The 21623-nt window shown below is 47.0% G+C and overlaps 2 protein-coding genes across 15 annotated transcripts in view; one reads left to right on the top strand and one right to left on the bottom strand.

Annotated features, from left to right (window-relative positions):
- Positions 1-21623, top strand: part of FER1L5 (fer-1 like family member 5) — a 60169-nt gene that overhangs the window by 7198 nt on the left and 31348 nt on the right. For 10 of the 14 annotated variants that reach the window (XM_053890629.1, XM_053890627.1, XM_019461939.2 and 7 more), the window contains exons 2-19: positions 168-483; positions 2377-2429; positions 3046-3137; positions 3847-3955; positions 5674-5728; positions 6190-6299; positions 7464-7592; positions 8651-8713; positions 9486-9536; positions 12974-13004; positions 13614-13729; positions 13962-14085; positions 14525-14577; positions 16422-16490; positions 19304-19347; positions 19441-19523; positions 19600-19694; positions 20666-20791. In XM_053890629.1, coding sequence (XP_053746604.1) covers positions 399-483; positions 2377-2429; positions 3046-3137; positions 3847-3955; positions 5674-5728; positions 6190-6299; positions 7464-7592; positions 8651-8713; positions 9486-9536; positions 12974-13004; positions 13614-13729; positions 13962-14085; positions 14525-14577; positions 16422-16490; positions 19304-19347; positions 19441-19523; positions 19600-19694; positions 20666-20791 — 1488 coding nt within the window. In that variant the 5' untranslated portion in view covers positions 168-398. Of the gene's footprint in view, positions 1-167; positions 484-2376; positions 2430-3045; positions 3138-3844; positions 3956-5673; positions 5729-6189; positions 6300-7463; positions 7593-8650; positions 8714-9485; positions 9537-12973; positions 13005-13613; positions 13730-13961; positions 14086-14524; positions 14578-16421; positions 16491-19303; positions 19348-19440; positions 19524-19599; positions 19695-20665; positions 20792-21623 lie in introns of those variants that run through there. The other 4 variants (XM_053890626.1, XM_053890632.1, XM_053890633.1 and 1 more) reach the window with 4 other exon arrangements.
- Positions 16653-21623, bottom strand: part of LMAN2L (lectin, mannose binding 2 like) — an 83418-nt gene continuing 78447 nt past the window's right edge. Inside the window, exon 9 of the mRNA XM_053890641.1 lies at positions 16653-19366. Within this exon, the coding sequence (XP_053746616.1) occupies positions 19332-19366 (35 nt within the window). The 3' untranslated portion in view covers positions 16653-19331. The remainder of the gene's footprint in view (positions 19367-21623) is intronic.

The raw sequence follows: 21623 nt of genomic DNA, 5'->3' as shown, positions 1-21623 counted from the left end.
CTCATCTAAATTGTGTGACTCTGGCAATGATTCACTCCAGATAACTTGCTTATGTAAAGAGGAAACATTAACTGTATACCTGATCTTGAAATCAGGATGGTGAGAATAAGACAGAAAGAGAAAAGAAAGAGGAAACGCAAAGTGGCCAAATTATTTTGTTTCTACAGGCCCAGTCACCTCAAGCCACTGGCTCCATACTCCTGTGACTTCTTCTTCCTGTCGTTCCCCTCCATTCCTCTCCAGAACCAAGAACCACTCACCTTTGTGACATCACTTCTACTGCTAAGCAACAGACCTGGGGCTCTCTTCACCCCCATGAGCCCTGGGAGAACGTTGGACCAAGGTGCTCCAAGAAGGAGGCTTTGCTGCAGAGGGAAGGAGAGGAGGAGGTGGAAGACATGCTGCGGGTTGCCGTGGAGTCAGCCAAGATTAGCCCACCCCTAAGCCCCCCACCCAGACCCTGCGTGTCCATCTACTTCCAAGGTGAGAGCCACGATGGAGAGAGAGCCCCAAGAGGGAACATGCATTCAGTGAAAAAATAGACTTATTGGTGCCCTGCTCTATAAAGATGCCCTGTGTGACAGAAAGGTGAGGTAGACACCATCCAGTTCTTTCAAAACTTATGTTTATTGCTATTATTTCTCCTATTATGACATCTCTGCCTCCCGTTTTTTTTCCAGGGAAATGGCTACAGGGAAAAGAGAAGATTAATACTTCTCAAGCTGCTTCTGTGAACTAGGGCTTGTGCCACAAACTGAGGCTTAAAAAAAAAAAAAAAGTACCTGCTTCATAGGATCGATGTGAGGATTTTAAAAGATAATATGTGTACAGCTCTTTGTACAACATCCAGTAATGACCATTCCATCCTATGAGAGCCTTTTCATAAACATAATGATTTTTTCTCCTCACAATGATCCCATGAGGCAAGTTTTATTGTCTCCATTTTTTATAGATTAGGAAAAGTGTCCAAGAAGGTTGGGGGATGAAAGGATTTGGGGGAGAATGTGAAGGAGATTAAGTATGTCTGTGTAACACAGAGCTGGGGGCAAAAAAGAAGAAGGCCAGGAGAAATAGTCTGTTGGTGGAAAGTAGGCGGAGGTGGATGCAGGCAAATGAGGTTTCCTAGCACATGTGGGGAGTGAGAAAATTAGGGCCAAGAGAAAGAAGGCACAGTAGTTTCTATAACAGGCATGAGTAAAGAATGAGGTTCCTTAATTTGTTTTTTCTGGGTTGTGAAACCGTGCTCACTGAATGTGACAACACCCCTCAGAGAGTGGACATCTGGGACTCCAGGCTCAAGGGCCATACATGTTGATGTCCCCAGGTACAGGTTTAGAGAGGTGTAGTGGACGTTTAGTGTGTCTTAGCTGTGAGCCAGGGGATAGCCTGATTCGGAGCCTTCTTTCCTACCACCTCGAAGGCATTATCTTTCTCCTCCCAGAAATGCCTCCTACAAAGATGCCTAAATCCCAGGGCTTTCCCACAGATTTACCTACAAATTCTTATAACTGAATGTTTGATATTTTTCATTCCCTTTTCACCTTTCCGAGCCCCTCTTCCCCCATATACCATCCACTACCCTGCACCCCTTCACACTACCCAGCAAGTGCATGCTTGCATACACACTCTCTCTCCCCCTCTTTCACATTCTTTCCTTGGGAAGGATATCAAGATAATTTAGCAATTTAGAGGTTCTTTGCAGCACTATAGATTGTTCTTTGTTAAAGATATTTCTGGAGGAAGGGGATTTTAGTGGATGAAGAACTCTCAACCCATTATAGATGTTTTGGCATGACTTAAGGTCCACTAGACTTTGCTCTGGTAACAAACAAACCTTTAAATCTCAATGTCCTAACACAATAAAAGTTTATGTCTTTTTCACACCAAGTCCTGCATTGATGGGGCAGCAATCCTGAGTGGCTCCTCCAAGCAGGGTTTAGGGACCAGCTGCTTGCTGCTTTTAGCTGCAAAGTCATCCTGGCACCACCCTGCCCATAGATCGTGAGGGTGGATGTGAAGAGTGGAGAGAGGAAGAATGTCCTGGGAGATTTTAGGAGCCGATCTTGGCAGTGATGAAAATCATTCCCACACTGCATTTGCCAGAACGAGTCACGCGGCACCACCTGGCTGCAAGATGACTAGGAACTATGTACAATGGAAGAAAATGAAGCAAACACATTATCTGTCACATGGGATGATGTTACTCTTACAAAAAGTGAGAAATTTTGAAATGCCCAGAGTTAAGAATCAACTTCGTGGCACATCTCCCAATGTAGATTTGAAGTTTTCTTAGAGTCCTACCTCTCTCTACCACACTTGAACCTAGAGTTTGAAATATTTCCTACCACCAATGACAGCCTCTTGGTACCTTTGCAGATGTCAAGAGGAGAACTAGTGAAGTGGAAGGGAATAACCCCACATGGAATGAGGTAAAACACATCAGGACAAATCCAAAAGAAGCAGTGACAACCCCAATAGTGAATTTGGGTCCTGGCCATGCTCAGAATTCTAGAGAGAGGATAGGGAGCCTCACAAGCTTTCCCCAAGGCTAGGGCATCTCAGCCTGGGAGGAGCCCCTGAGCCGATATGGCTGTGCAGGTCTGAGGGTCACAGCAGCCACATCTGCCCAGAGCTGTTCTTGGCCCTTTCCCTCCACTCCCGGGATGGACCCACGATATAGCCCATGTTGTCGAACCTGGCCATCCTGATGTTCCCAGAAACCTGAAGCAGAGACCAGGCTCCCTGTGTAGGATCCCTCTCATCTTCCATCCATCCATATCCCCCACCCCCAACCCAGGTCCCCAAACTCCATAACTACTAAGATGCCCATGATATTGCAGTCACACTGCGGAGTCCAGGAAGGATGCTCAGCATTTTGGTGAAAGGTAGCTAATGCCATCCTGTTAAAGAAACCAGACTTGAGAGAGGTTCCTCAGTTGAAGACAAACAATGTGCCAGCGCATTCCCTGCATCTTTCCTCCTTTCCTAGAAGGGTGGGAAGGGGAGGGTGGAGGAAAGATGCTGACCTCCCCGTGCCTCCCACAGACGCTAATCTGGCACCTCTGGGACTGCTCCTTGCCAAATGACTCTTGTCTGCAAATCATCCTTCGGGACATGGGCGCAATAAAGAAAGAAAGGTGAGGCAGAGAGAGGCCGGAGGCTGACTCTGATCAAAAGCCACAGCACATGCTGCATCTCCTGTCTCTATCCATAGCTCACTCAGGTGGCAAGGATCATACCCATTCCAGCTAATTAATGGGGGAAAAAATGGTGGGGGATCTGCGGAAGGGTGGTGAGGCTGGGTATGCAGACTAGAACCAGGAACCTGGGAAGCCAGGGGCAGTTCTGTCTCTTCTGAAGCCACAGGATCTCAAATCTCTGCTTCTCTCCACCCAACCCTGGCTTCCCATCATGGACACATTCTAGTACCCAGTGGAGACTAACACCCACTGAGACTGGAGCTAGGGCATCCCAAGTCAAAATTCCTAGGATGGGGAATCTGATTGGCCAAGCTTCCATCAGGTGTCTACCCCTGGTCCAATCAGCTGTTACGTGGTACTGTTCCCATTCAGGAGGAGTGTGAGAGGGAGCTTCTCGGAAGGAGCTGGGCAGGGCAGAGCCAGTAACTGGGCACCCAGTGCTCAGAGCTCCAAAGTCAATTACCAGAGACGCGAGAGCCCTGCGTCCTCTGGTGGATGCTTCACATCACTGCATTCTTCCTTCAGCCTCTGTGTGGACAACACAGCCTGTAATAGAGAAAACCCTAGATAAATAAAGTCATGCCTGGGACAGAAGATACCCTTTCCCCTTGGCTCAGGATCTTATATGTATTCCTCATCTCCCCAGGTTCATTGGCCGGGCTACAGTACTGCTCCAGCCCTTGGTGCAAAAACCAAGCAACGTCCTTTTTGTGAAGGACCTGACCCTGCTTAACCATGCCATGATGTCCACAGATGTGAGTTGGGCCTCAGGAATGGTGGCTAGAGGAGTGGGGGGAGCCGGTGAAGCTGGGCTACTCCACTTTAACAGAGGCCCAATGCCCCCACCAGACAGCACTTCCTGCCCTAGGAGGCCCCATCACGTTGCCATCATCTCCCTGACCTCCCCATCCTGCCATCCATCTACCCTCTCACCCCTACATCTACCCATTTAGATTGATTAGTCAGTTGTCCATTGGGTGTCAGCCACCGTGTTAAGCCTGGGATGCAAAACTGAATGAAGCCCATGGTCCATTGATACCACTCACAGTGACAAGTGCTCCAGCACAAGGGTCAGGAAGGCTAGGTCACTGAGGTCAGGAGGAAGTGAATGATTCCATGTGGGAGGTAGCGGAAGGCTTTGTAAAAGATGTGATTGAGATAGATGGAGGCAGACAAAGACCAACCAAAGGAGAATAAGCAAAGGCTGTTTATGCAGACCTGGTTATGTATTTTGGCAGAGACTCAAAGACAGGCAGAGGAGGGGGAAAGCTGTACAGTGGAAACAGGGAAGGCTCTCGGTGTGCCCTAATTGGAGGCTACTGGTGGGGGAAGCTATAAGCGGACCAGCTAGAAGCTGGGCATCCTATGTGATTGGTTAGGGGTATGTATTTGGCTTTCTCTGGTTGGTCCTAGGTGGAAAGAAAGGACAAAAATTAGGGAAGCTATCAGTTATTAATTAGTCAATCAGTTTAATTAATCAGTCAATTAATTAATTAATCAGTCCTGGCTATTTGGGGCCAATTGTTACAGGGGTTATTGTTTGACTTCCTGGACTGGTTGCTAGAGGAGTACTCCGACTTCCTACAAGCCTGACTTAGAAATAGCAGGGTGACTTCCCAGGATGGTTACTGTAGATTTATTGGGTTGGTTTCCTGAATTGATTGCTGCAGATGTGGGTCAGAGTTCCATTTTTATATAAGGTCTGGCCACTGTCCTTTTGTATATTGAGTTTCTCAGTAGGCCCAAGTTTGCCCAACGGATGGGAAAGAAAGACAATCCCAGGCAAGGGTGTAAAGTGCATGTGTGAAGGCTGGAGGGAGACAGAGGCAGACAGCAGGTGCAGGGAGGCTTGGTTGCTGTACTGCTGGCACACGGGAGTTGGGAGGATGTGAAGGGAGTGGTGGGAGAGCTGAGACTAGCTGAGACCAGGGGCCTGAGGTGAAGGGCCTTATGGTCTATGCTGGTGAGTTGTGACTTTACTCTCATCGGTTAGGGCACTTACACAGTGGTTAGGAAGCAATTCTGGCAAAGGTTTAGAGTTTGGATGGGTAGTGAGCACTTGGAGGCAAGAGGTTAATTAAGAGGTATTTGCAGGAGTCCTCACCTGAGGTCAGGAGATGTTGGGCTAGGAGGATTGCTGTTGGCATTAGCAGTTCTGGACTGGTCCCAAGGTGCCTCTCCCTCTCCTCCCTACCCCACCGCACCCCCCTTGTCACCACCACTACCATGTGCCTCTTCTGTTCTCCACATCCCCTCTGCTATAACCCATTGCTCTCCCCCTACTAGTTCATAACCTCCCTCCATCCCAGATTTCACAGACCCCATGGCGTGGCATGGCCTGGTACCATGGCCATCATCGCTCCCCACAGGGGGACTGGGCATGAATTCAGCCAGGCCAGGTAAGGTTCCAGTGTTATGATGCGGCCAAGGATAGCAGGATCTGGCTTAAAGCTCCCCTGCCTTTGCCTTGCAGTGCACTGTCACTCTACAGGTGGCCCTTATGAGAAACCAGGATATTGAGAAGATAGGTATGTACTTGGGACTTACCTCTGCTCTTCTCCAAGCATAGCTGGATGGGCTCTTTGGGACTTTTGAGGCCATCCCTCAAGGCCTACAGAAAGATTATGACCAGGTTAGGGTTTAGAGGCCAGATCTCGAAACACCTAGCTGAGGTTATCTGTCCCCGACCCCCCCGGCCCCGCCAGTATTTCCACTTGACATCTCTAGAGATAAACCCCAGCCTCCAATGGCTGCAGAGGGAAGCAAGAATAGCCATTCTAAGAGCCCCCCATGTGTGGAGTGTGGGGCCCAGGATTACTGAGAGTGAGAGAGAGCCTATTTTCTGAGGAGGATATGTGCCCCTTTTGAGGCCTCTTGGCCATGGTTTTAGTCAGCACCTAGTCACTAGGGATAGAACAACGAAATGCGGCCATTGCCTCAAAACCTGAGCCCCAGCCTCCGAGAGCCCACCCAGACTGTGTTTCCCCAGGCGATGGCGACCTTCTGGGCATAAGTGCACGAGAAGTGGCTATGCAGAAACTGATGGTCCCCAGCTCCACCATGTCCAAGCCTCTGTCTTCAAAGCCTCAGCACTTTCAGGTGAGGACCTTCCAGGTTGAAAGTCCTCATGATTCACCTGACTGTCCCACTGCATTCCCAGTTCATCCCCATCTCTCCACAAAGTCATGGCAAAGGGCCAGAGCTACCGGTCTTCTGAACCTTGCTGCACATCTTGCTTCTCTGGGTGCCATTCTGAGCCACTTCTGTAGGAAGCTGAAGCTAGACACAGCTCCAGTGAGGCATAGGAGGCACTGTTGGCTGTACACCAACCAGACCTGGCAAGTCCTAGGGAGGTGAAGCAGAAGGACTGACCCTGCCCTTCAGGAGGAAACATAAGGCTGGCCATCCTGTGGCCCCATCCCTTTCCATCAGGCTAGTTTGCCCAGGATAGAAGGTCACTGTGCCAAATCACTGCCCTTCCTATGTAGTAGAGGTTAGGGCAAAATTCTGACATGCGACCTGTTTGCCGAGTTTGGCCCTCTCTTGTCCCTGAGGGACAGTAGCTGTATGTATATCATTCCCTGAAGGGTCCCTGGACTTGATGGAGACACATAAGGCCTCATGGAGAAAGGCCAATCCATAGCCTGGGCTGGGAGATCCATATGCAGTTTACTATCTATCGTAAGATGGCAAGTTTCCATGACTCTGCCCTGCTGGCCACTGCCAACTCCTGTTCTTTCTCCCCTTGGGCCTCAGCCAGCCTGGGTCTTTTCTGGGCTCTGCATTGCTCTTCCTCTCCTTCCTTCTAATCTAGGCTGAGTCCCAGTAAAATATATAAAGGGGAAGGAGAAATAACAAGTCAGAAAGTAAATCACAGATCATTGATTCAATTGCATGGAACTTTAAAATTCTTAATTCCTTAAAAAGATTGTAGACAAAAGTAAAAAAAAAAAAAAAGCCAACAAACTGGGTAAGATTAGACTTCATTCTGTGTTCTGTAACAAGTCCATAGCAATTGAGAAACACTAAGTCTACACAAGATGGAAAGGACAAAGCAGTGGAGGGGACAGTTCCCAGAAAAGGAAACAGAAGGAGCCACAGCCTTCCCAGCACTTGTCTTCAGGCTGGCAGCTCCCTGTGTGTCTTCCTTCTGTCTGCAATAGATGCCTCTCATCAGAACACTTTGTTCTTTAAGAAAAGAGTCTCTGTTGGAAAAGGGGGAGCCCAGGCCCCAACATGAGGTTCCCCTGTGTTCCCCTGTAGGTCCGAGTGAAGGTGTATGAAGCCCGACAGCTCATGGGCAACAACATCAAGCCGGTGGTGAAGGTGGTCATTGGAGGCTACCAGCACAAAACACGGATCAAGATGGGAAACAATGCTTTCTTCAATGAGGTGGGCCGCACATGACCTTCAGAGCTGAACAGGGCACTTGGGCCAAGTGGGCCAGCCAGAGGCTGGGCATTTCCCTCAGGCATCAGGCAAGCTTGCATCTTCCACAAACACTGACTGAGCATTGGCCAAGCACTGCTTGGCACTGGAAATACAAATGAAATAATTCGAAGCCTCACACTGGAAGAGTCAGTAGACTGTGGAGGGAACCAGCATGTGAACACATAAACAATGAGAATGAGATAAGATTGGGGTTAACAGAGATCTGATCTGGGGGTGCTGTTACTGCAGCATGAAATGCAGGCCCAGACTATGTATGTCTTGTCACTGCTGAAGCCCTAAGCTGTAGTATTGTGTCTGATACACAGTTGGAAGTCCATGACTACTCACTGAATTAATCAGTGAATAGACCAATAAATAAAAGATTAAAGCACAGTGGGAGCAGGGAGGAATGGGTGGACTGAGGAAGGGCTCCTGAAACCTTCAAGGAAGAATCTACCAGTGAAAGAGGGACATCATAGAGAATTAAAAGTGAGGAAAAAACAACTGTGTCTTCAGAAGCCTAGAAATGAGAAGCAGCAGGACTTGGCAGAACTGTAGATATGAGTGTGGCTGGAGGGAAGTGGCTGGAGGGAAGCCTGCAAAATGCACTGGGACCCTGTCATGGATGACACTTGGGAGTCACGGAAAGAATCAGGAGAGTGACGGGGCTGGGTTTGCACTTGGGAAAGAGGTTTCTGGCTGCAACAGGGGCTGGGGAGCAGTGGACTGATGGGGAAATCTAGAAGGAGGCAAAGGCTTGGGTCTCCATCCCAGGGCAGCTAGCTGGGCCTTGAGCTGCTCATGACAGATCCTCCTGGGATTCCCTACCCCTGCCCTTTACCTAGGCAAAACACCCCCTGCAGGAGCCTGGCAGGCCTCTGCTTCTGGAGGAAGAGCATGAAATGGGCAAGGGCTGGGGCAAGAAGCTTGCTATTCTGAGCCTCCAGGCTTACTGAGTCCTTGGGTGAAGTGGTAGAAGAAATGTCATCCAACCCCTATCCCCATTCTCTCTACCTCAGATCTTCTTCCAGAATTTTCATGAAGTGCCTGCAAAGTTCTTTGATGAGACCATCTTAATCCAGGTGAGGAGCCAAACAATATGGGTCCATTTTCTTGTCCCACCTCAATCCTCGGAAGGACTTCAGCTCCCCACCCCCACCCTTGGAGCCAGTCACTTCAGATGGTCCTTCTGACCCCAAGACACAACCTCCACCACCTTCGTCACTCCCTGGCAGCCCAGACTTCCCACATTCACTTAACAAATGTTATAGAATACCAATCACTAGACCCTGAGCTGGGCCCCGAGGTGAATAGCCCCTTCCCATGTGCCAGGATTCTCATGTCACCAAAGGACCCCTCAAATGTTCCCTCAACATGGGACATTCCATTCCCTATCAGAAGAAACTCGGTAACAGTGGTGAATGTGTGGTTACCAAATGCCTCCTATGTGCCCAGCACAGGGCTAAGGAGAGCAAGGAGGTCTCTCCCTTGAAGAGTGTACATGTTCTTGGGAACACCGGAACATGGGAAATGATCAGGACAGCATGCAATGGAGAAAGTCAAGTGCAACAGTTTTCTCTGGGCTGATCTTTGGGTTGACCAAGTGGATTGGACCCTCTGATCAATTTCCTCATCAGTAAAATGGAACTAAAATTCTGAACCTTACAGGGTACCTCTGAGAATTAGATGAAAAGAGCTATGTGGAAGTGTGGGCCATTAGGAAACATTATATAAATTCTAGAGGGCCATTAGGAAGCATTAAATACATTCCAAATGTGCCCTTACAATCCCTCCCATGGGGATGGGGGAAATGAGGGATGTGAATAACAAATCTTTCTGGGAACCCCTCTGCAGGTGATGAATTCCACACTAATGAGATTCAACGCAGAGATCGGGAGATTCCAAGTGAGCTCTGGATGAAGGAGGAGGTTTGGTGAAACAATTAACAGAGACTCACCATGGGTTCCATGCCTGAGTCTAGGGGCAAAAACTTGGATTTTCCTGCAGAAATATCCAGATTTGAATCTACCCAAGTTATTCAGAATCTCTTTCTCATATATACAATGGTAATAATGACATACTCAACCCACAGAGTTGTTGTAAGGATAAAAGTGTGTACCATTTATGAAAGAGCTGGGTGCCATGTTGAATACAATGGACACATTTCAAACCTCTGCCTCCAGGAAATGGAAGCAGAAGGTCCAAAAATGCCAACCTAAGAAACACAGAGAAAATTGCTGTCTATGAGAACAGAAAGAAAGGTTTGCTTTGGAAAGACACAGGCTGGGAGATGAGGAAAGCTGACATTCATGAAGAGCTAAATAAGATTCTTCAAATCCAGGAAGATCAGGCCAGATTAAATACAGGATGTCCCATTACATTTGAATCTTAAACAACAGGTACTTTTTAAATACAAGTATGTCCTAAATAATTGCATGGCTCCTGACGAATACTCCAGGGGACATACGTATACTAAAAATGTAGTCATTGTTTATCTGCAGTTCTAACTTAAGTGGGCATCTATTTTTATTTGCTAAATCTGGCAACCCCTGGGAAAGTCTTCCGTGTTGAGAAAGGTATATTTAGGACAAATCAAAGTAAGGTTTCTTTCTCACTACTTGTAAGAAGCACATGAAGAGTCATGACCTGTCCCTCAAAGAAGCAACATGGGCTTCGAAATGAGAGATTCTGGAGAGGTTATATGGCAGGTGGTAAAAAATGTTGTGCTTTCGGCAAAGACCATCGCACAATTTCCAGACAAGGACTAATGATAATGAACTGTTAAATAATTTATAGACATGAGAGAAAACTAAGCCTTTTTTTAAAATAATTTTTAAAAAAATTTTTTTTGGGGGGGGGAGCCTGGGAGGCTCAGTGGGTTAAGCATCCAACTTCAGCTCAGGTCACAATCTCACAGTTTGTGAGTTTGAGCCCCATGTTGGGCTGTGTGCTGACAGCTCAGAGCCTGGAGCCTGCTCTGGATTCTGTGTTTCCCTCTCTCTCTGCCCCTCCCCTGATCATGCTCTGTCTCTCTCTCTGTCTCTCTCTCTGTCTTTCAAAAATAAACATTAATTTTTTTTAAATACATAAATGTTTATTTATTATTGAAAGAGTGCAAGCCTGGGAGGGGCAGAGAGAAGGAGACAGAGGATCTGAAGTGGGCTCTATGCTGAAAGCAGCCAGCCCAAGTCCTATGCAAGCCTGATGCAGAGCTTGGGCTCACAAACCGTGAGATCATGACGTGAGCTGAAGTCAGATACTCAACTAACTGAGCTACCCAGGCGCCCCAATGAGTCTTTTTCCTTAAATTACTTCTTTGAAAAATTTCAAACATACACAAAAGCAGAGAGAATAGTATCATGAGTTCCCACATCCCAATCACTCAACTTCACTAATTCATTGCCAGTGATGTATTGTCTACCCCTGGCCTACCTCCCCACCCACTGGATTATTTTGAATCAAATCTCAGACATCATATTTTTAAACATTTCAGTTAATATTTCTATACATAAATATCTTATTAAGCATAAACAAATGTAATTATCACATTTTAAAACCTTTATAATTCCTGGATAGCATTAAATACTAATCGGTGTTCAAATTCCCCTAATTATCTTATGAATTCCTTTTATGTTTTGTTCAAGTTAGAATCCAAACCAGGTGCGTGCTCTGCAGTTGGTTAAAATGTATTTTTAGGTCTCTGTGATTCTGTTGGTCCCGCTCCCTTTTTCTCCTTGTAATTTGTTAAAGAAAGTGGATAGTTTGTCCTGTAGAGTTTTCCTCTAGTCTGGATTTTGCTGACCGCATCTCTGAAGGATCATTTCACATACCTCTCTGCCCAGGTGTTTGCTGTCTAGAGGCTCGCTAGATTTGGGTCCATTATCTGGCAAAATGACTTCAGCAGAAGGCACAGAATGTATGTTGGTCTCTCTTTTTATGTCCTTAACAGCCATTGATGATCACTGCCTGGATCTATTTCTTCATTAGCGGTGCCTGAGTTTTTCTTTGTTTTCTTCCAGCTTTATTGAGGTATAATTGACATACAATGAATTGCACATATTTTAAAAAGTATCATTTGAAACGATCATCACAATCAAAATAATGAACATATCTATCACATCTATCACCCCCAAAAGTTTCCTTGTGCTCCTTTGTAATTCTTCCTTCTCACCCCCATCCCACCCTCTCCCATCCCCAGCCAGCCACTGGTCTGCTTTCTAGAACTATAACTTGGTTTGCATTTCCTCAAATTTTATATTTTCTTTGTTGAAGTGTCCATATCTTTTGCTCATTTGCATTGGGTCACTTTCTTACTGCTGAGTTTTGAGGCTTTCTTATATATTTGGGATACAAGTCCTTTTATCAGATATATGACTTGGAAATATTTTCTCCCAGTATATGATCTGTCTTTCCATTTTCTTAAGTGTCTTTCAAAGAGCAGAAGTTTTACATTTCAGTGGAGTCCACCTCATCAAATTTTTCTTTTATGGATTGTGCTTTTCTTGTTGTAGCTAAAAAAAATCTTTGCCTACCTAACCCAAAGGGGTAACTGAGTTTTTTGGTGTTTTTTTTTTAATGTTTATTTTTTTTTGAGAGAGAGACAGAGACAGAGTGAGTTGGGGGAGGGACAGGGAGAGAGGGAGACACTGAATCTGAAGCAGGCTCCAGGCTCTGAGCTGTCAGCACAGATCCCAACGTGGGGCTCACATTTTTGAACCGGGAGATCTTGACCTGAGTAGAAGTCAGATGCTCAACCGACTGAGCTACCCAGACACTCCAAAAGGGTAACTGGGTTTTAAAGCAGGCCTAACATGAAGAATTTGGGGACTACTCTATGGAACCTTCAGATGTGGGATACAAGGGTGACCTGAATATTTCGCGGTGCCTTGCCACCCGCCACCTTCAATCCTGTACCACAACCCTCAGGCCTTGGTCAGAAACCCTCTCCCAGGGGAAAGGGAAAGCCCATAGTCTCTTTGCCAGCTCCTCCCTTAACCATCCTCTTCCCCAGGATGGGAGACAACTTTCTCAATCCAGAAACAGGGAAGAGTCAATGCTATGTTGGCCAGGCAGTGCTATGTGGTGGTTAAGGATCCTTTCAATCCAGATCTCCTCATGTAATTACTAGTTGTAAGACTTTAGGCACTTTTCTCACACTAAGTACCCTCCTCTGCAGAGTGGAGGTAATAATGGACCAACTTCTAGGTTGTTGTAAAGAGTAAAGGAGTTAGGGCAAGGCAAGTTCTCAAGCACTGGTGGCTAATACTGTCAGTACAGTACTATTGTTCATTGGTGTTGAAAATCTTGAGTAACTAATCCTTACTCTATTCTTGTCTTTCCAGACAGATATTGGTTTTATCTACCGTTCTGCAGGTAGGTAACAGTTGTTGCAAATACGTGTGCCTTCTGAGAAAAAGCAGATCAGTTGTCCAAACATCTCAAAATTCCTGTATGTTCAACACATGGGGGGAGAGTATTAGAGGGTATGAATTATTTTCTGTATTTGATAATATTTATAATCATAAGATCTTTCTCTGTAAAACTTCAAAGCATCCCTTTGGATCAAATGCTAACCTTTTATTGCAACCTGGAATTGAATTTCTATTTTTTGAGGCCAGTCTTGGGGGACTGATGTTTGAGTAGAGGTTTCCACTGTAACCATCACACACAACCTGGCCACAACATACATACCAGGTTGAGGTTTGGACTTAGGGTTGGGGAAAATGCTTGCCTCTCTCAGACCAGGATACTAACAACTGTAGGTTCCCAGGATGGGAGAGAGGGGTCTCTGTTTCCTAAAGGCAATGGCTGGTAGCCTGGGAGTATACTAGCTTTGCCCAGTGGTAGAAGTGACTCCCATTTTCCTCTGCTACTGTAAGGGAACCAGAATTTAGGAGACACACTTCCACACCCCTCTCCTGGTTTCAGGGAAGAAGGATGGAGACTGAAGGCCAGTCTCCCATGGGCCCTCTGCCCCTCCAGGTCACACACTCCTGAGGAAATGGTTAGGCCTCTGCCAGCCAAATGAACCCAGCAATGGAGTGAGAGGCTACCTGAAAGTCACCATTTGTGTCCTCAGTGTGGGAGACCAGGCTCCGGTGAGGCTTCCCTAGACACCCCAATAACATTTCCTACTGTAGCTGCTTCTGTAGGGTACCCCTGGGCCCCCAGTGTGGCCATTGATCTTCACCTGCTTTAATTCGTACACTGTGCCACTCAAGGATTGTCCATCCCTCCCCTATACCAAGTGGAATGTTGGGGAAGCCAAATCTGGTGGCCATGGCCATGGCCATCCTATGACTCTGACCCTATCAGGTCTGGTCTCTACAGGTAGATCAAAAGCTGCCCTATGGGACTGATGACACCAGCACTCAGATCTTCAAGTCGACGGTGGTCCCGGTCAACTTGGCCTACTTACATTTCTTCATCTACTGCGCGGAGGACCTTCATCTCAGTTAGAGTCAGGTGGCGGGGAGGGAGTGACCCTGGAGGTTCCCTACACAGTGGCCACCTGGATTCTCCTGGGGCTTCCCTGTTCCATTTTGATGCTAACCTAAGATTTAGGTGGAGAGGAACAGGTGAGACGGAAATCCACCAAAATTTGTTTTATGAAGGCCCTACAGATACCCTTTAAAATTGGCCATATGTCCCTGACTGTCTTCGATGCCCAGAGGCAGACTCACAGTTCCCTATGCTAGCACCCATCCCTGCTGCCCATTATGTGCCATGACACATACCAGCACACAGAGATAGAGTGGAAATGGGAGAGGTCTGCCTAGGGGGCACCATGCCAATTGATGGCATAGGGTTTCAAGTGGTTCTATCACCTCTCCATTTCCTCCCCTTAAAAAAAAATACTTCTGTCTCATAAATCTTGTAACTCTTGTTCACAGAGAAACAGCACTTAGTGAGTCCTGTGTTGGAGGTGGAACTAATTGGGGAAAAGGTAAGTGTAGAAAGGGTCTGAGGTTTGGAGAAATTGTCACCTAGATGGTGTATGGGGAAAGATGGAGTTGGTGGGCAGGAGCCCAGGATTAGTATCTAAGTTCCTCCATCAATGGGCTGTGACTGATCACTGGACCAGGAACTCTTTGAAGGTGGAGGCCATGGATTAGTCACCCTGTATCCCAGAGCTGTGCTCAGTGCCCTGCATGGAGAAAATGCCCAGTGAAAGCCAAATATACACAAAGGGCACAAATGAGTGAATGAAACAACATGCCCACAAACAACACTGAAACTGTCACTGTCTTCTTTGGGCCTTGGTTTCTTCGTCTATAAATGGAAGGTTCTAGGCCAGAGAGTTGCTGACATTCCATGATCCTCTGTAAATAGAGAGTAGCATTTTCCAAAGTGTGCTAATGGATGTTATGTGCAAAAAAAGGATCCTATGTTCAAATTTGGGGAATGCTGGGTTAAGGTTAAAGAGGTTTGTCTCTTTAAATTCATAAACCATAGAATTCATAAACCCTGGTTTCTACCATATTCTACCTATTAAAAGTGTCATTAAATCTAGCCCATACATAAAAGGAGGGAAATCAGTGTCTACCTTTCAAAGGAAGATATACCAAAGGATTTGTGGACATATTTTAAAACTACCACACTGAGTGGGGTTTGGGTGCTCTGGTCTAGGGAGATGATCTTGGGTGATAGGTGGCACAAAATTTTCAAAAACTTTAGTATCTCTGTGGTTTTCTTAGTGTGTATTTTTTTTAATGTTTATTGTTGAGCGAGAGAGAGAGCGCATGCACGTGCAAGGGGGGGTGGCAAAGGGAGATGGGGACAGAGGATCTGAAGCAGGCTCCAGGCTCCAGACTCCACACTGACAGCAGAGAGCCCAATGTGGGGCTCCAACTCCCCAGCTATGAGATCGTGACTTGAGCCGAAGTCAGACACTTAGCCAAGTAAGCTACCCAGGCGCCCTGATTTCTTAGTGTGTATTAAAAAGTTCAATCAGTCCAACCAACCTTGATTTCACCAACATGATTGCTTAGAATAGAGCCAGGTTTAAAAATGAAGTCAAGTAGGGGTGCCTGGTGGCTCCGTCAGTTAAGCATCTGACTCTTGATCTCAGCTCAGGTCTTGATCTCCAGGTCATGAGTTCGGGCACCCTATTTGGCCCTGTGTTGGGTGTGAAGCCTACTTAAAAAAAATGAAGTCAAGTGATGCTTTGGAAAAGGGTATTACATTGTGTACTGCCACTGTCGACATGGTTTTTGTTCACTTTTCTATTGGGATCTTAGAGTTTATCTAACAAAATCTATGTGTATGCATTCATATAAGAAAGTTAGTAATGCTATGACTATTTAAAAACAAAGTCAATTGAGGGGCACCTGGGTGGCTCAGTTGGTTAAGCATCCAACTTCGGCTCAGGTCATGATCTTGCATTTCATGAGTTCAAGCCCCACATCGGGCTCTGTGCTGACAGGTCAGAGCCTGGAGCCTGTTTTGGATTCTGTGTCTCCCCCTCTCTCTGCCCCTCCCCCTGCTTGTGCTCTCTCTCTGTCACTCAAAAAATGAATAAATGTTAAAAAAAAATTTTTTTTAAATAGAAACAAAGTCAATTGAAAGATGATTGAAGGGCAAATATTAGGGAATCTGGAGACGGGAAGATACACAAAGGACTGAAGTTGTAGCTGAGAAGTTGTCAAAGTGTCTTTAGACCATTCCCGTGATCAGCCCTGTGCTGGAGAAAGCATCCATCTGTGGGCTGGGCTGGAAGGGCTGGAAGCTGAGGCCAGTGGAGGAAGGAGGGCACAGGCTGGCACTGACACTGCTGTGGAATGTTTCTAGCTCAAGACAAATGTGCTGACCCAAACCGAGAACCCAATATGGAACCAGCTCCTGACCTTCCGGATTCAGGTAGATATCGCTGTTCCATCTTGACCACTCTCCTCCTCATGGCCCACAAACGAAAGAAAGTTTGGGTGTTTGTGTAGGGGTGTGGATAGAAGGTAGGGACCAAGAAGCATGGGGTGGATGGGGGGCAGGATCTGCCTGATGGGGAACATGAAGAAGGACATGTTACAGAAAATTTATTTTATTTGTCCAGTGTTAAGAAATGAAGGGGCCATACAACTGAACTTTCCAGAAAACTTAAAATGCCCTTTCACATACATTACAAAACAAAACCAATAAATCATTTAAAATTGATTTAAAGACTTATTCTGAATTGCATTGTGCATTTTCTTATCATCTAGGCAAAGTGCCCTGAAGATAATTATAGCTCTTTGTTAATGGCCTAGAGGTATTGTGGGAACATAGTTAGTATATGGGCTACATGTAGTGTGGGCTATTTGTGCCTACGCTAAATGGCTCCAGGATGCTCTTTGTGGGATTCTGTGGTCTGATTTTTATAGTTTTTCAGTCCTTCTTAGTCACCTATCAGTGGCGTAGATGCCAGTTCTCTTAAAGCCTGGGAGAGCCTTGTTTGCTTTTTGACTTCATGCCAGGCTTCTAAGAGCTGCATGTAGAATAAGAATACGCAATTCTGAAAGATAACTTGACTACTGTCAAAAGGATGAGTGCATAGAACTTTGTGTGGCTTCTATTTGGCTACCCAGAGAGTATTTTGCTTTCCTTATACCTTACATTTGTGTGACACAAAAATCACTAATGAGCTCCCCTCTACTTTGCTGGCACCCTCTTCCTTGCTTCTCCTAGAAGCTTCCCTAGTCTGCCTCCTATGAGGCATCATCTTTAACCATTCTTCATAATCTCTACCTTCCTGGGTGATTTTATAGACTCTTAAAGTAGGAAGAGATTTTATTTATTTTGAAAGAGAGATAGTGCGCACGTGCATGCATGCATGCACACACACACACACACACACACACACGTGAGCAGGGGAGGGACAGAGAGTGAGGGAGAGAGAATCCCAAGTAGGCTCTGTTCTGTCAGCATAGAGCGGGAGGCAGGGCTTGATCCTTGAACTGTGAGATCATGACCTGAGTCAAAACCGAGTCGAATACTTAACCAACTGAGCCACCTCCTACTGGTGCCCCAGTAGGAAGAGATTTTAAAGGGAGCCTAGTTTATCCCCCACCTTTGATCCCTCCCACCTGTCTCTGGCTGTGATGAGGCTCGTGGCCAGATGCTCAGAGTCTTGAAAGTCTTCCCTTGTGTCCAGCTGCCTTTAGGCTCAGAAACCAGTGGCACAGGCCAGGCCTTCCTTCATCCCTGAAAGAGACCTTCCAACGTTTAAAGATGTCCATACACTCCCTGGCTCCTCACGCGTTTCCCACGAAACACAGTCTCCTAGGCTGGAGCCATTTGGATGCAGGCCTGATTGTCACTAGCCCTGTAGAAATGCAGCAGGCAGGTGTGAGCCTCACTCTGAATGGCAGGATGGCCACAGATACGGTAGCATCTGAGGCCAGTTGGTCAGGGCCCCAGCAAGGCAGGCTGCAGGGGAAACTTCGCTAAAAATGGGTGTTTGCCAGTTCACAGTCCAAGTGCCCCAGGACAGAAGGGCAGTCAAGACAAGGAACTGGGAAAGGGGAAGAGAATTCTCAACAGGGTTGATGAAAAGATGGTTCAGCCATGAGTTTGAATTTGGAGGATTTGTAATTTTGGAAGACCTGGATGTCTTACAGTGCCCATCTCTCAACTTCCAGTGGGCCTTTCCTCATTTCTTCCTAGATACTTGCTCAACTGGAAAGCCCTTTCCCCACTTCCCCCCTTGCCCCCAGCTTCCCTGGCAAGGAGAGAATGGACAGCCCCAGGAGCTGCTATGAGGGGAAAGGGCCCGACTGAGAGGACCTGAGTCCCACTCCGATCTCAAGCCCAGCAGCTGTTTTCCATATGGGTTGGTTTTTTTGTTTTCGTAACTGAGGGGACCCTATGGCAGAGGAGATAAGACCCAGAAGCTTGGGTTCCCATCTGACTGCACTTCTTACTGGGTGACCGTGAGCAAGTCCTTCTGCTTCTCTGGGCCTCATTTCCCATCTGTAATTAGGAACAATCACAGTCCTCACTGGGTTATGGCAGAGTCATTAAGACCTCTAAAGCTGCTTCAGCCCCTGCATATAACTTGAGAACTTCAGGAACTCAGTTGCTCTGTGCCTCAATTTTCCTGTCTGGAAATGGGAATAATAGCACCTGGCTTATGGGATTGTTGGGAGGAGTCACTCAGGTGATCCATGTGGATCATTTAGCACAGGCCACAGGACAACAGAAACCCTCCCCACAACAGCAGCTACTACTATTTACTCTCTGAGGAGATAGGTGTCTTGCTGTTTAAAAGTTAACTGCTAGTGGTGAAGAATGCATTTTAGGCCACAACCTCCATGCAAGACAGACTGGCACGCAACCTGCTTGGGATTCTCTCTCTCTTTCTCTCTCTGCCCTTCCCCTGCTCATGCTCTCTCATGTGCTCTCTCTTTCTCAAAATAAATAAGTAAACTTAAAAAAAAGAATAATAATACCAAAGCAACCATGGGACACACTCCTAGGCCTCTCCCAGGTCCTTTCAAGGGGCCCATGCAAGTGGGGAGTCCATAGCCACAGGCTTATATGTCCCCATGGTAAATTCATTTTGGCTGTGGTGACATGGCTTACTGATGATTGAGCCAGGCCTTGGACCCAGACCCAGAACTTCCCAGCTGCACTCAGTCTCCTTGAGGACCAGACCACTCAAACATGCACCCACTGCTGTTCTCGCTTTCCTCTTGCAGTTGCCCTGTCTCTCCAGCTACATCAAGTTCAGAGTCTTGGACTGGTGAGCCGCTGGGTAGAAGCTGAAAAACAAGTACAGGAGGAGAAAATCTGAGCTGGGCCAGCAGCTCAACCTGCAGACTATGTTTCTCTCCAGCCCCAAGAACAGGTGCCAGGATGAGATAGGGACTGTCAGTCTGTTCCTCAACCAAATCTCATCCACCGGAGCAGAAATAGAAGGCAAGCGATCCCCCAGGCCCCTGCCTCCTGCCCTTCTCCCACCTGGCCCTGTCGCCCTAACCCTTTCTTCTTGCAGGAATGTATTCTGGCTTCCTACCCTGTTTTGGCCCCAGCTTCCTGACTCTTCATGGGGGTAAAAAGGCCCCTTTCAGGATCCAGGAAGAAGACATTGTAAGCCTCTCATGACAGCTCTAGGGAACAGTGGAGGTAAAAACCAACCATTTGAAAGGTGCTGGGGCCTGGGACGTGACTGGGGAGGGCCCGGCCCTGGTTTCTGTCCATTATGCTATTAGAGGACATGTAATCTATGTGTAAATGACTATGTGTATATGGGACATGTGTTGTGTCACAAGAAAGGAACAGATGGAGAGCTCTGGGCATTCACTGAGAAAGGGTCATTGAGATGAAATGTCAGGTAAGATTTCCAGCAGGTGGAAAGGACATAGAAGACTAAAACAGCATAAGTAAACGTGGAAAGTACTGGGCTATTAAAGATTGGTGATAAATGCCAGGAGGCCAAGTCCAACTGGCTTAAAGGAAGGGAACAGGGCTGGGAAGAATTCTTGAGTGAGGATGAGCTGCAGGCACCAGGACCTCAATGCCATTAAGAGGCTAGCTCATTCATTCCATCTCTTGTCTCAGCTGCTCGTCAACCTGTGGCCTTCATCCTTTGCTACTTCAGTCAAGCCTCCCTGCTGGCCAGTGGCCATCCAAGCCGCTGATAGGGAAGGCCAGGGGAGCATTCTAATTAGCTGCCTTAGGTCATGTGTACTCTCCTTGGACCAATCACTGTTGCTAAGAAGGCGGGGCATGCCCTGATTTGCCAGGCTGGAAGCACAAACCCAGTAGTTATCACAGCCTCTTCCAAGCTGGAAGCATTTGCTGGGAATCGGTACTTTGATTTGATCAGCAGGTAAAATGCACGAAGAGGAGGAGTGGGCCTCAGTACAGAAGAGGGGTCAGGGCCCAGAGGTTTCTGGGCACAGCCATGTCTGGGGTGTCTGGAATTCTGCCCCTAGATTGTGGTCAGCCCTAGGCAGGAAGTTACTAGGCAATAGTGTCTTTGCTGCAAAGGTGTCAGGATAAATTTGGTCTTTTTTTTCACATCCCTTTTGTCATTGTTTCCCTTCCTGTTGCCCTAGAATATTCCCAATGCTGTTAAGGATGGCTTAGCTTATCGAGGCCGGATCTTCCTGGAGTTATTCACCAACCTCAGTCCTCATCAAGATGTTAAGAAGGATCTCTCCTCTGAAGTAACCAATATAGAGGTAACTACAGGAAAAGGTAACTCAGGAGTAAAGAGTCCCTCTGCCCACCCCAAATCTACTGCGGGTCCTGTAACTGACACTGCAGAGGCCCTGGCCACAAGCTGAATGACCTGTTGGGTACATGAGGACGTTTGGTCAACCCACCTGAGTCTTTATCAAGCCCCTATGGGGACTTCATGCTGCATCAGGCACCCAGTAAATACAAGATGAGGTTTCGGTTTAAGAAATGTGTAATCTAGTTAAGGAGAAATTATGTTCTAAGGAGTTTTTATTTCTTCCTGAAGGCTGGGGAAGACCACTGATGCAGGAAGGGGCAGGAGGAGCAGTGTTAAGAATAACCACCCACTTATTTAAAAAAAAATGGGAATACGGTCACAGGGAAGGAGAGCCTGAGAGGAGGGAGCAAGTTCCAGAGACCTTTTGGACACAGAATGATCCGAGCCACAGACTAACAAGAAATAAGAAATGAGGCCAACTGCCCTAAGCTGATGCCCATTTTCTGCCTCAGGTGGCAAGGTGGTCAGGGGTGGCATGCACCAACATGGACTCCCTGAAGGAGAAGCAGGCCTGGGGGGTGGACGATGTAATCCCATCTTTGACATGTGCTTGTGATACATCCATGAAGACCAGTCCCCGAGGCTGCTAGACAGATGGTGTGTTGTCAGCACACCGGGATCTGAACACAGGGTTGTGGAGGAACTGCCTGGGAGGAGTGGGCTGGTGAAAGAGTGCCACAGCCTAAGGCAGGTTGAGGAAGAGGAGGGGCTTGCAGAAGAGACTGAGGAGGAGTCTGCAAAGGAGAGCACTGAGGCAGCCCCCTGAAGAAAGAGTT

The sequence above is a fragment of the Panthera pardus genome, unplaced genomic scaffold (genome assembly GCF_024362965.1).
Source record: "Panthera pardus isolate Hobbes unplaced genomic scaffold, ASM2436296v1 HiC_scaffold_25, whole genome shotgun sequence".
In the NCBI taxonomy this organism is placed as follows: Eukaryota; Metazoa; Chordata; class Mammalia; order Carnivora; family Felidae; genus Panthera; species Panthera pardus.
Note: the sequence above shows the minus strand (reverse complement) of the source record. Positions and strands in the feature narration are given on the sequence as shown.